Source organism: Nanorana parkeri, unplaced genomic scaffold (assembly GCF_000935625.1).
Source record: "Nanorana parkeri isolate BGI_ZX_2015 unplaced genomic scaffold, ASM93562v1 scaffold117, whole genome shotgun sequence".
Lineage (NCBI taxonomy): Eukaryota > Metazoa > Chordata > Amphibia > Anura > Dicroglossidae > Nanorana > Nanorana parkeri.
The window spans coordinates 712,403-727,043 of NW_017306385.1; the positions used below are offsets into that span (position 1 = coordinate 712,403).

Sequence of the window (14,641 nt, forward strand, 5' to 3'; positions counted from 1 at the left end):
CACAGCCCCCCCCCCCCCCCCCCCATGTCGTGTTTCCGGGCTCCGCTGCCCCTCCTGCGGGCCTGGGACCGGCATGTCGGGCGCCGGCAGGAAGCTGGGGATGAGAGCGGCGAAGGTACGTTCACTGATCTCTTTCTCGCTCTATGGGACCTGGAGCAATGCACTTTACATCACTTGCGGTCCCATAGCGTTCATTGCTGGGCTCCTGAAGTTAAGCTATTGAAGTGTGATCTGCACATCAATAGCTTATTTCAAGGGTAAAAGGTGACACTGGACACTTTTTGACCCCCCGGTTTTGCCTTAACCAGTTGACATCCGCGGTGTTAAACCCCCTTCCCATCCAGGCCATTTTTACTGGGGTACTGAAGTTTGTCACCGTTTTACTGATGCACACAATTTTTAACATTGGCATGTTGGGTATCAATTTCCTGGGCATAACCTCATCTCTTATATTTTACAAAAAAAATGGGTATTATATTGTGTTTTGGGGCACTTCATTTAACTTGAGTGCATTTTTTGCAAAATTTTGGGATGATAAAGAGTTGCGCTAATAACGTGCAACATAAACATTTGCAAATCATTTGTTCCTAGTGGCATGGGGTATTCTCATTCCAAAATGTTTCACAATATTATTCCTCAGGGGAATGGAGACAGATGATTGTGGGGTGTACACGGAAATCAGGGATCATCCAATGCGAAAGGGAAAACCCCCTCCCTTCATCACCGGACTACAGTGGGACCACAGGGAGGGGTTATTAACAGGCAAGAGCAAAGAGAGGCGCCCCAATACTTTGCGTATATCAGCTCTTAAGGCCGTGTGGATGTGTTAGTGCTCCAGAGAACGTCCCCACAGTAGAAACTAAATACAGAGAGTAGCTGGATACAATAACCACTCATCAACAGATAAATGTTCCTTCATGGAACAGATAAACATTCCAATCCCCTGAGGAAGCATATTCCGAAACGCGTTGGAAAGAATGACACTAGGAACAAATAATTGTTGAAGATGCACTTTGTTTCATAAAAGTATATGGATGCTGTTGTATAGAGCGTTAAGCATATATAATGAACTGTGAATGCCTCTACAGGCCCATCACTACAACCAGAGTCCCCACAGTGGCTTAGTGGTTAGCACTTTCACCTTGCAGCACTGGGGGGGGGGGGGCCCCCAGTTTAAATCCTAGTCAGGCCACTCTCTGCAAGGAGTTTGCATGTTCTCCCTGTGCTTATGTGGGTTTCCTCTAGTTTACTCCCACACTCCAAAAGACATGCTGATAGGGCCAATTTACACAGGAGCCCATTAACCTATATGCATGCGAGATAGGGACGATAGATTGTAAGAGTCTTTAGGGCAGGGACTGATGTGAATTTGCAGTATGTAAAGCGGTGTGCAAATTGTCGGCGCTATATAAAATACCTGTACTACATAAATACTTATTATACAGGATTTATATAGCGCCAACAGTTTGCGCAGCGCTTTACAATATAAGGAAGACATTACAATAACAATACAATTCAAGACAAGATGGTACTAAGGGCCCTGCCCGTGAGTGCTTACAATCCAGCAGGGCTTATCCATAATAAGCCCTATAGGAAGGGAAACCAGGGGGAAAACAACTAATAGAACCTTGGCCAACAACATCAAAGTTAAAAACAGTTGAAACAAGCAACTAATGCCTTGTGAGAGCAACAAAGGTTCTCCCTAAATTTGAGCCCAATATGACAACTGTGTTCAGTTAAGCAACAAAAAAAACTTGGTCTCCACAGATAAAGGAACATGTCAGTTCACATTTGATGAATACACACGCTCATTCTTAGTGCATTTGCAAATCACTAATTCACAAAAGGAGTCAGATAGTCACTATTAAAAATGTAGATGCGTTTCACTGGCAAATCATTCCAAAAAAACATACGAAAAGCTTCATAAAAACTTACAAATATGCCAGCTATGCTTTTTGTGCTGTCTGCTTTACGCAAGTGTTGTAATACTTAAACATCTATCATTGGTATGGATGTTGTTGGCTTTAAATGCATTTATAATTGAATGAAGGAGCAAAAACCTACACTTTAGAAGGTTCAGCAGTGACATCTAGTGGGCATATAATATATAAAACACATACTGTATAACACACATATACATACAGCCATAACATTCTGAGCAGGTGAGTGAATAACATTGATTGATTATCTGGTTACTATGGCACCTGGAAGTGGGGGGGGGGGGATATATTAGGCAGCAAGTGAACATTTTGTCCCTGAAGTTGATGTGTTGGAAGCAGAAAACAATGGTCAAGCGTAAGGATTTGAGTGACTTTGACAAGGGCCAAGTTATGTCGAGATATCTGGGTCAGAGCAACTCCAAAACCGCAGCGCTTGCGGGATGTTCCTGGTCTGCAGTGGTCAGGACTGACCAAAAGAAGTGGTCCAAGGAAGGAAAACCAAAGAAGTTGCGCCAGTCATGGGCAGCCAAGACTCAATGAAGCACGTGGGGAGTGAAGGCTGGCCTGTGTAGTCCGATCCAATAGAAGAGCTCAAATTGCTGAAAACGTTAAACTGACATTAAAGTATAATTTTTTGTTCCCTCCCCGCAATGTTAGTGTAAGCACTTACCTTAAATTATGTTTCTTAATCAGATTTTCTTCTTCTTTCCTGTAGTTTTCAGCTGTCCCTCCAGCGCTGCTGCGGTTCTCCGATCCAGCGCTGACTCCTCTGTGCGTGCTGGCACTACCTGTCCCACTGAGTCTGCATGCGGGTGCACGCGTCCATAGACTTACCTTGTGTGTCTACTTGTCTTCCGGCCGAAAATCTAAACTGTGCATGCGCCTGCCCCAAGATCCTTTGCGGCCGCCCGAGATTTTTTAGATTTTCGTACGGGAGCTCGCGGCGCAGACACGGGTAAGTTTTGACCTCTTTTAAAAGTTTTTTTATTTTTTTTAAGTTTTTGCATATATCTACTGCTTGCTAGCAGTACATATATATGCAAAACAACTGGAGGGTTTAATAACCCTTTAACACTGGTTCTGATAGAAAGGTGTCTGAACACACAGTGCATGACAGTTTGTTGCGTATGGGGCTGCATAGTCAGGCTAGTCGGAGTGCCCATGCCGACCCATGTTCACCACCAAAAGAGCCTACAATAGGCATGCGAGCATCAGAACTGGACCACAGAACAATGCAAGAAAGTGGCCTGGTCTGAGAAATCATGTTTTCTTTTACAATATGTGGAGGGCTAGGTACATGTGTCGCTTACCTGGGGAAGAGGATGCACTATGGGAAGACAAGCCAGCACAGGCAGTGTAATGCTTCGGGCAATGTTCTGCTGGGAAACTTTTTAAATCCTGCCATTCATGACATGTACCACCTCCCTACACATTGTTGCTGACCAAGTACACTCCTTCATGTGTGAAGTGTATTCCCTGATGATAGTGGCCTCTTTCAACAGGATAATGTGCCCTGCCACAGTGCAAACATGATTCTAGAATGGTTTGAGGAACACAACGACAAGTTTGAGGTGTTAAACTCGACCTCCAAATTCTCTAGATCTCAATCCAATCGAGCATCTGTGGGATGTGCTAGAAAAACAAGTCCGATCCATGGAGGCCTCACTTCACAACTTGCATGACCTAAAGGATCTGCTACGGACGACATGGTGCCAGATACCACAACATACCTTCAGAGGTCTAGTGGAGTCCATGCCTCAATGGGTTAGTGCTGTTTTGGCAGCAAAAGGGGGACCTACTCAATATTAGGCAGATGGTCATAATGTGATGGCTGATCAGTGTACGTACACATATACACACACAACCATTAAAAAAAGAAGACCGCCACCACTTGTCAGCTTTTACACCACTGAAACTCCCCAAGTCAAACACTACCAACGTTATTCTCGAGGGAGAAAGCCAAGGTAATGAAAATTGACCATTTCCTGGTAATACTTATTGTAAGACGACGTGTTCTAACTTTTATTATCGTTGTTGACTGCAGTACTATTTTCTAGCCCTCAAATCCAAGAGGAAAGGGCAAGTCAACTAGTTTTTTTAATCACATAATTAGGACTTGATCAGATAAGGGTTATAATATGCTTGATTTGTGATACAATATAGATATAGCAAAGTGACTTTTACCCTCTCTGGACCTGCAGGGGTTGGAGCTCCCCGATCGCTAGCCCTTGTGGAGTGAAGTATTTCAGTAACTCCTTGGCATCCAGTGGCGTCAGTCCTTCCTTCTGACTGTCCTTCCGGCCCAGTAAATGCTCTGCAGAGCTGGACAGCATAGACGCCCTGTAAGAAATTCAAGCAGGACACAATAACAAACGGTTGGTGTAGCCATATTGTACCGAGAACAACTTTCAAAATGAAAACACATTTTTTTAAATGGTTTACTGCAAAAGCCCAGGAATCAGGATGAGGTCAAGTAATACATTTTGGGTATAATTAGATGAACACATTTGGGGATACAAACAAGCAATGCCAAACCTACATATGCCATTTGATAAAATGGTAGTCTGATTCTAATCGGATAGCTAGATGCATATATATCAATCTCTCAAAAGGGAAGACGTTTTAATGTATCCCCCGCAGAGGGCATTGTGCAGAGGATACAATATATATATCTATATATAGATATCTATATAGATATATATGATGTCAAAAACGCAGTATTGCAGTGTGCAATGATACCTTTCTTATTGGACTAACAAAATATATAAAAGACAAGCTTTCGAGAGTGAACCTCTCTTCTTCAGGTCAGAAGCAATACATTGTTAGTCCAATAAGAAAAGGTATAATTGCACACTGCGTTTTTGTCATCTTGTCTACTGGACAAATACGGCTTACACACACACACACACACACACACACTTTGAGAGACACCACCCAACACTTTCAGTGGCTGCTGGCTCTCAATCAGAGATGTCATTGACATCTGTTCCCACTGACAATGGGGAACCAGAGTGGTTCCCGATCATGATCATAGCAAAGCTGGAGGCTTCATTGACATAATCCTACAGCATGCAGATGGCTCTAGAGCCTGAAGGTGACAGTGCTCGTCAGTTTTTAATACTGTAATTGTTAGATACAGTAGTTTTCCCCATTTTGCTTACATACTTGCTTGCATACTAATACTGGTAAATGTATCCTGGAAATCTAGGTGTTCATGGCCTTTGATCAATACAAAGTTAGGAATATACGAAAAGATGAGGACCACTTCCTCAAGTAGCAAAGTAACATCACTCTCTGTTAAACATTGGCAAAAAAAAAAAAATAGGATTTTGGTACTCACCGTAAAATCCTTTTCTCTCCGTATTTTTCCCCCAGGAATTTTATACTCACCGGATTCTCTGTTGGATTTTCTCAAAGTTCTCCAGATTCTGAAGTACGTTTCTCTCTGGCCATTCTGATGAATTTAACATGGATGCTTGAGATTCTGAAATACAATGTTGGCAGGTGAAGCAGGTTACAATTATACACTTCTCAAAAATGAAGATTTGAGCTGAAAATGTGATTGTGTGGCAAGATACTTTCCTGTATGCCTGCAGTTCGATTGGTGGCCTATTTTAATTAATTTTGAATTGTTCACACCAAATGCAGAGCAGATCCGGAACTATCGGGCTAGGCATTGGAGCATTTGGGCGAGTACGAGTACTCGCCATCGGTATTTGGTAGTATAGGTATAGCCCTATTATAAATAACAGGTGCACAGTCATCTGCTGAACTGGACTGTGCTGGGACTAACCATACAATCTCAGACACCAGATGGAATCATTGACAATACTAGACACTTACCAGCAGAGAGAGCTCCAGAACGGTTCTGTTTTACATCCTGCTGGACTATGTCCTTTGGCAATTTGCTTTCATACATGCTGAAAACTCTGTCTCGAGTCAGTTTTAACAAGGCCTTCAATGAGTTAATATTCGCAGGGGTGAGCGGTTGTCCACCATCTTTTCTTCCTGGATAACAAAAAGGTTTTTTTAATTTTATTAATAGGGCAGAAAAGTTTATTTTACATGAAATAAAAAATGCGGCATCGTGTACTTACTGAAAAATTCCTCCACCACCAAGACCCGAGCGCGAGCTAGGGTCTTCTCCCTCATCAGAATCTGATCGCCATCATAGAGAGGAAGATTGCTCAGTGCGCTGGAATCTGGAAAAACAGTAAAGTTACTCAATTAAAGGCCAATTCCACCTTTCAAACTATGGTCCACAGTACATCTGTATTTAGGATGTAACGTGGCGTTTCTCTCCGCAGGCTTCCGTATAAATTTTAAATAAAGGTGCGGCTGTTAGTGGCTTCGTACTCGCAGCCTTGTCTGTGGATGAAAAATAAAATGTCCCATCTGCCACTGTGGTGTCACCACACGTGTAGTCCATTGATAACTTCCTCCAGCTCCTTAAAATGAAGAGGCTGGAGGAACAGTCCTCAGGTGACTGCACTGCACCCACAATCCACTGATTGGAGCCTGCAAAGCATTGCAACTGCGAAGAAAAAAAAATAAATGCAAACTTTTTCTTTTTGCCATATGCCTTTAATTTTACTGTAAGCAGATAAGCTTTAAAATCCGGTCATAACAAAAACTAACTGAACTTTCAGTTTAAATCCGCTAAATACATTCCAAGTGACTTCCTGCTGAAAAAAAAGTACCCTTGCTCTTTGTGTCAAAAGCAGTGGTCTCTCTGCAGAAGCCCTTTCATGTGCACCTTACTTTAAAGTAAATTAAGAATTGAGACTCTGCTCTTTCTAATGCTTGTCTATCTTTTTGTAATCCCCATCTATTTTCTATTGTCTGACCTCTTCTCTCACCCTTTTTAGCAAATACTGCCTCCTGATGTGCACATAGCCCGTTGAGGCACATGTAACCACATCCATGATGTGGCCAGAGGGTCAGTCAGCCCGTATGACCCTCTCACTTTAAAGCAGATGTCTACGTTTCATTCTTGTTCTTTGGCTGCAAATGTGAATGGAAGGGCTAATCCCCCTTTTCGAAACACTGGTTGTTATTGTATCCTCTATATTATGATTGATTATGATTGATATGCGGAACCCTGTTTTTGTCGTTTTGATGCTTGTATTACCTCTGTATGTCATTCTTTATAAATCAATAAAACTTAAAAATGGAAAAAAGAATTGACGAGTGCATTTGCCATTTGTGTCACTTGGATTTGGTGTGCGGACACACTGCCATTGTGATGTGTGGGACTTCTGGTGTGTCCCTGTGCCTTTAAGGAGGAATGAATGGCCTTCCTGGCAAACCTGCACCCAATTCATCCTTTGCTTTATATGCTCTAAGATGGAGGCTCTCAGATTAGAGTTAGGACATGACACAGAGGGGCCATGATGAGGCAGTGTGGCTTCCACATATTTTGCAAACGTTGTTCAAATAAAACCTAACAGTTAGACAGTGTCATTTGCTTTTGTTGCAAGCTAGCTGGTTAGTGTGCTGGGAAATTTTGCTCCGCAGAAGACTGACACCCCCTGCAGAGCTCTCTAATTATCAGGAAGCATAATATTTGCCTATTTCAGAGCTCTAAGCTCTGGCTCTGCGTGTGGCAGGGGACAGGCTTGCCTACACAAGCTGTGGCTGCTTTCTAAAGAAAATAATCTTTTAACACTTTACACACTTCTTTAAAAGAAGATCTACTTACCTGGATTGTCTGTTTCAGGCCTATCATTGAGTCGTTGATGTAACAAATTAATCGAGGCAGCTCCGTTGATCTGATTGGAGGAGTGAATCATGGTCGCCTTGCACACTCCATTTTTTAATCCTTGGACTAAGAAGTAATAATTGCAATATTCCCCTTTAAGCTTAATCCCTGGAACTAGAGAACATAAACAGTGATTACAAATACAGAACAGTAGAAGTCATAGAATTGTATTTAGTCAAGTCTCATTTTCCAATGGACCAATAAACATACAGTCCCAAATCCTTCTTACATACTGTTAATGCACCATGGCTGCCCAGTGTCTGCCAGTGCCACTGACTATAAGCACCGGAACTAAACCAAACCACTTCAAGGCTTCATATGATCACACACAGCTGACGTTGACGGCTTCCAGACCTTCCTCTGGCTGCTGATCTGGGCGAGGTGTTCAAATTTTGTGTTCATTGTTGAGGCCAAAGGCTTCCCTGCTTTTAAAAATTTACAAGCTGAAAGTTGGCTTGGTTACACTGACTTCTACTACTCACTCCAGCCTGTGATTGAATAGTGGAGGAGGATCGGCAGAACACTGATGAGATCACTGCTTTAAAAAGGTGCCCACACACCTTGCGATAATTGTAGGATAATCGCGGGAAACCCCAAGATCGTACGATTATCGCAAGGTGTGTGGAAGACGTGCAACCTCTGCTACTGTAAGGTCGCACGACTTTTATCTAAAGGAACATGTTCGAAAACCCGCCGAACATTGTACGATTTTCAGCTGGTTTGTGGTATGTTTACAAGATAAAAGCCGCACGGGTCGGTGTGCGCAAGCGCACACTGCCTGTTTAGCATTGCGGTAATCGGAAGCCCGCCCCTCAGCGGGGCGGGCTTGCGATCATCACAAGTACGATCTGCCTGTCCAAGATGGGCAGATCGTACGTTTTTTTAAAATTACCTTATAACCATCGCAAGACAAAAGTCTTGCGATGACTGGCCTGACTGGCCCCTAGCACTACCCTCCCTTTCCCACTGTTGTTGTACATGGGATATAAGAGGCTGATACCAAATCAGATTCAGGTATTTGTTCTAGCTGCATATTAACCCCTTCATGACTGAGCTTGTTTTTAGTTTCTGTTCGTAAATGACTGACACACTTTTGACATTTTTGCTGTGTGATTCTTCCACGTCAGTAATATACTTTCTTACAAAGTGCACCCACACATATTATATATTGTTTTTTAGAGGACAGATAGGGCTACATATTTATATCACATATGTGCGTCTAACGCCTCACTTAGGACAAATAAAATATAAAAAAAGAGGAAAAAACCGTTTAAAAAAAACACTTTTTTCCCAGTTTTGATTTGTAGTATTTTTTTTACAAAACCAGCACAGCTAAAAAAATGCAATAAATACATTCATTTATTTGTCCCTTATTTTATTTTATTTTTTACACATTTTTTTATTTTTTTTACACTTTTCACAATTTTTTTTTTTTTTTACACTTTTCACTTTTTTTTTTAACTTAAAAATGTTATTTAATTTATTTAATTATATCAAGCAGATTTTGTGAATTAATCTCACTGTTACTGCATGATAAATTAATAAATTTTTGGTTATTATCAGGCTGCTTCAAACTTCAGAACAGCCGATAATAAGTTAGTGACACTGATCCTGCAGCAGTTCAGGATTCAGCTGTTACTAAATGTTTTCTGATTGTTGCAACAACGATCAGCAAACAAACATTCTTCTTCCAGGAATAGATACATTGTAGGAATAGACACATTTTGTATCTATTCATGAAAGAAAAAAAAAAAGCCAGTATAGCTTGAGAGAGATATCTCTCGATCTATACGAGCTGTCAGAATGCCGGCAAAAGCCGGCATCTGTGTCCGCTTTGCTTTGACTCTCAGACACCCGATATTAAGGTATCGGGTGTCTGAAAAAGGTTAACCCTTTCATTAATGAATGCCTCTGTAGTAAGGGCAGCCATTAATGAATGTTAAAAGCTGATTCTCAGCGATTAACAGCCCTCTAAAGCAGCAAATAACTCGTCACGTACAGTGTACGTGACAAGTCATTTGGTCCCTTTGTGGCTGGACGTACAGTGTACATCTCCCGTCACGAAGGGGTTAAAGTACAATTAAAAAATACATACATACACACCAGACATAACATTATGGCCACCTGCCTTGTATTAAGTAGGTCCCCTTTTGCTGCAAAAGAGGCCTGACCCATCGAGACATGGACTCCACTAGACCGTTAAAGGTATACTGTGGTATCCGGCACCAAGCCGTCAGTAGCAGATCCTATAAGTTGTAACTTGCGAGGTGAGGCCTCCATGGATTGGACTTGTTTTGCCAGCACATCCCACAGATGCTCGATTGGATTGAGATCTGGAGAATTTGGAGGCCAAGTCAACACCTCAAACTCGTTATTGTGTTCCCCAAACCAATATTGAACCATTTTTGCACTGCGACATGGTGCATTATCCTGCTGAAAGAGGCCACTGTTAATAAGGAATATCGTTACCATGAAGTGGTGTACTCGGTCAGCAACTTTTAGGTAGGTGGTACCTGTCATAGTAACATCCAAATGAATGGCAGGACCCAATTTTCCCAGCAGAACATTGCCCAAAGCATTACACTGCCTCTGTCCGAGTAGGCTCCACCAACTACAGATTGCCTGCAGGAGGGGCAGACAAGCGAGAGCAGCAGTGACTTGTCTTAATACAGAATTCTCCTGCGCAGAGGCAAAGTTTTACACCGAGTCAAAGCACAGACCTGGAAGATGTATATAAAGCACACCAAGGATGAAGCAAGACTACACATGACTTGTATTTAGACAATAGTTGCTTATCCCAGACTTCAGCTTTTCTATTTACCCAGATTTCAGCTTCAACAAATAGCGGCACTGCACACCCTAGTCACTTCATGAAATCACAACGCCCACCTTTGATCTCTTTGGGTTTCCTAGATAAGTATTCCTTCCACTTCTTGGAGCTACGCTGGGACTCAGGGGGTAGAGGAAGACTGCACACATTACATGGCAGCAGAAATACAGCCCCAACCTGGAAGAAACAAAAACAGTAGTGTCCGATTTGCTTTAGAAATTTTAAAACAATAATCCCAGCAAAAATGAATAAAAAACCCCCAAAATATTTCAGTTACAACCTACCCACAGGAGGGACGTTGCACAATAATTTACAGCTTGTTGACTTGCAGAGGAAAGCCAGGAAATGTGTGAAGTCCGAGACCTGATTGGTAACCAGATGGGTTGAAAAGGATTTGTTGGTATGGGGTGTGCAGTTATCAGTTTTCATAGCGCTAAAACGCTATCTATGGAAAATTCATCCAAAAAATGCTCAACAACCCCAAAGGATGTTATTTCAGGTAGCAATCTGCCACACACCCAAGGCTCTGATAAAGGGGGGTGCAGCCATAAAAAGGGTTTTAAGGTGCTTTAGTGAGGGGATACATGGCCACTTTTCTTATATTGGCTGATGGGACACCAGACCGCTGCTCTTTTGGGGTTGGCTGAGGGGATACCTGGCTGCATTCCTGGTATAGGCTGAGGGGACACCTGGATGCTCTCCTGAGATTGGCCAAAGGGGACACCTGGCCAATTTTCTGGTATTGGTTGAAGGGACACCTGGCAGCTTTTCTGGAATTGGCCAAGGCGAGACCCGGCTGCTCTTCCTACAGGTACCAATTGCAGGATCTTTCCAAAATCACCGGGCATACTCTACTCTGCCCAACAGTATAACTTCCTGTGTTTAGGCCCCTAACAAAGAAATAGTGCGAAGTTGGTTTTGAATGAGAGAAAAGGCTGTAACTCAACATTGACCATGTATTTGGAATAACAGTGTATTTAAAATTGGTTTAACCCTTTCCTATGAAAGGGTGTAGTAGTAGTAGTAGTAGGCGTATTTGTAGCCCATAATGTATTGCTAGTTTTGCATAGAGTAGGGGAGGGTTAAAAACCCCTATCATATTTATTTTGCTGTCACTCTCCTGCTGGGGAAATTTCATTTCAATTTATTTCCTGAAATTGCAACAAGAAATCTCATCAAACTGAGGAAATTCCCATCTCAGGCACCAGAAAGTTTGTTAACACACGATTTACCCTAGGTCTAAAGCTGGCCATACACTTTACAACCGCACGACTTCTAAGGTAATTAAAAGCTTGTACGAGCTGCCCATCTTGGACAGGCAGATCGTACTTGCGGTCACACGCCTTCCATACACCTGCCGATTAACGTACAATCGCGGGATCACGGTAATCGGCAGGTGTATGGGCACCTTTACCCTTACCCACTGTGTGTGTGAGTGATTGAGTGAAAGACACAAAACAGCCAGTCTGTAGAACATCAACTTAAAACTGCAAAGATAAATTATTAACTAAATATTATGGAGATGCATCCAGTCAGGTACCTTGGCATTCAAAGAGCACAACTGATCCAGCATCAGCTTAGATTTTCCTTGTAGAGAATTTCTTGTCAAACATCTGGAGGTAGTTAAAGAAATGACCAGACAACACATTTTAAAGATACGTCAAGTGAACCTGACCTGGCCTAAATAGCTTGTATGGTAAAAAATGGCTGAAGTGCAGACACCACGTTAGCCTTTTAGGGTGCATGGGAAAGTAGCCTTCCCCTGAGCAAGTCTCTACTGCCAACTTAAAGTGACACTAAACTCAGGCGTTAAACCTTAAAAAGTGACATTAAAGCCAAAAAATTTTTTCGCTCCCCCCCATGTAAATGTTAGCACTTACCTCAAATGATGTCTCTTATTCTGATCTTCCTCTTCTTTCCCCATGTTTTCATGTCTCCATCCAGCGCTGCGGCGTCACTCCGATCCAGTGCTGACTGCTTTGTCTCTCCGATCCAGTGGTGTCTGCAGGCGTGTGCACGCGTCCATAGACTTACCTTGCATCTCTGCTCGTCTCACGGCCGAGAATCCGAACTGTGCATGCGCCCGCCCCAAGATCCTTTGCGGCCGTACGATCACTTCCTGATTCTCGGCGCGGGAACGAGCAGCAATAACGAGGTAAGTTTAAAACCAGTTCAAGCGTTTTTTTTTTTAAACTTCTTGCCTATATCTTCTGCTTGCTAGCAGTAGATATAGGGGGAAAAAACGGAGGGTTTAGAACCCCTTTAAAATTGCATTCAAGTCCCTTAACTATTAACAAAAATCTATCTTATTTGTGTATTCCACGGCTGTAGATCCTCCAATCATCTCTGAATTTGTTTGGACACTGTCCTTCCTTCTGGAGGGGGGGGGGCTACATTTGTTCCCCATGGTCCCTGTGTGTGTTCAAACTTCAAGCTCGCTCCTGTGATGAACTAGAATCTTAGGTTTAGTTTACTCCTTTGTACTTAGATTACAGTCCATCCCGGGAGTGATCTAGGAGTGGTGACTACTTTACAACACACACAGGGACCATGGGGAACAAAATTAGCCCCCCTCCAGAAGGAAGGACAGTGTCAGCACCAATTCAGAGATGATGTGAGGGTCTACAGCCGAGTGATACAAATAAGATACATTTTTGTTAATAGTTAAAAAGGTACTTGAATGCATTTTTAAGATTTAACTCCTGAGTTTAGTGTCACTTTAAGCTCTGAAAGTTTTGACAGCTGAATGGCAATGCTGGGGCTTGATCTCAACTTGGCCAGAAGTTAAAACTTCACTTTGGCATGGGGATTTTCATATAAATGTTTTGGGCCAAGTCAGGTCACCTGTCAAAAAATTTGTTCAAGGCATACGTAGCAGACGTGTTAGTCTTCTTTTCATCACAAGAATGTGTAGAAAGGAAGATTATAGAAAACAAAAAAACAGAGCTTGACAAACCAAGGATACAATGTAAATACATGGTTTGATATGAAATAATGTGGAAGTTCTGACAGCTCCACCATTTGTACAAACTGCAGCGATGAGCCATAGTAATGGAACACCTGTGAAAACAAGAAGGTAGCCAGTGTTAGAACCTATCCTGAGATAAAAACAGATGGTTTAATTAAAAGTTAATCAACAATGAAGAATAACACTTATCCTGCATTCTTTTCAGCATGGAAAAAATGGATTTCACACTCCTATTGCAATGTCTGATTTCCCTTGTTTCAGGGTACACTACTGGTCTACACCTCATTTCCCCCCTATTCATCTTCTCTCCCTTCTTTCCCCCTCTTGTCCACCCCCCTTCCAAGTTTATTACAAAAGAAAAACGTACTGAGATATTTAGCTTTGATACGGCATGATACCCTATGTATGTTTCTTTTACTGTTACTACTACTGACTGGTTAATGTTTCATACACCTGTGAGTGTTTTCTTTTTCTTACTTACCAAATGTCAACTTGCTGTATTACATGACCTGACTTCAATAAAGAAATATTGAGAATAAAAGTTAAATCAAACCTTATTTCTGTTTTTAGGTGGATGTGTTAGTTAAGTTTAACTCTAGCATGGCTGAGGGATCTGCAAAAGGTGCTTTTAGGATGGCATTAAAGCCAAACAGTATGGCTTTAATGTCTTCCTAAAACCACCTTTGTTATGTGCCAGGTTTCGAATTGTCCATCAACATAACCGAGTTTAGGCAGAAGATAGGATGGACTGCTATGAGGGGGGAGAAGACAAGCAAATAACCAAAAAAAGCCTCCAAGTAAAAGATCCCCGTGCCCAGCTTGTGACAATCACTTTCATCAGCAGCCGGAAGAGTTGTGAGCTATGGAAATAAGGGCCCAGCTATGCACAATAGTTGCATATCAGTGACAGTGATAACTAGCCTACACTTTTAAATTAAATAGTACTTAACTTATCATCACGTGTCACAATAGATTATACGTACCTCAGGTAAAGAATTGTCATTATTGTTATTTAGCACACGTCTCTGGAAACGTGACTGGATATCATCATCACAGGTAGACCTCAGACAAAAATCTGGAAACTCCACCTCTGAACTAAGCTACAAAAAAAAAAAAAAAATACAAAAAGTCAGGACAAATCA

At 42.1% G+C, this 14,641-nt stretch overlaps 1 protein-coding gene across 1 annotated transcript in view; it reads right to left on the reverse strand.

Annotated features, from left to right (window-relative positions):
• The window catches only part of MTBP (MDM2 binding protein), a 55,405-nt gene that overhangs the window by 22,717 nt on the left and 18,047 nt on the right, over nucleotides 1-14,641 (reverse strand). The window contains exons 8-16 of the mRNA XM_018553340.1: nucleotides 14,483-14,599; nucleotides 13,497-13,591; nucleotides 12,072-12,144; nucleotides 10,591-10,708; nucleotides 7,642-7,815; nucleotides 6,038-6,142; nucleotides 5,784-5,948; nucleotides 5,331-5,424; nucleotides 4,125-4,280 (exon numbers count right to left, since the gene is read on the reverse strand). Coding sequence (XP_018408842.1) covers nucleotides 4,125-4,280; nucleotides 5,331-5,424; nucleotides 5,784-5,948; nucleotides 6,038-6,142; nucleotides 7,642-7,815; nucleotides 10,591-10,708; nucleotides 12,072-12,144; nucleotides 13,497-13,591; nucleotides 14,483-14,599 — 1,097 coding nt within the window. The remainder of the gene's footprint in view (nucleotides 1-4,124; nucleotides 4,281-5,330; nucleotides 5,425-5,783; nucleotides 5,949-6,037; nucleotides 6,143-7,641; nucleotides 7,816-10,590; nucleotides 10,709-12,071; nucleotides 12,145-13,496; nucleotides 13,592-14,482; nucleotides 14,600-14,641) is intronic.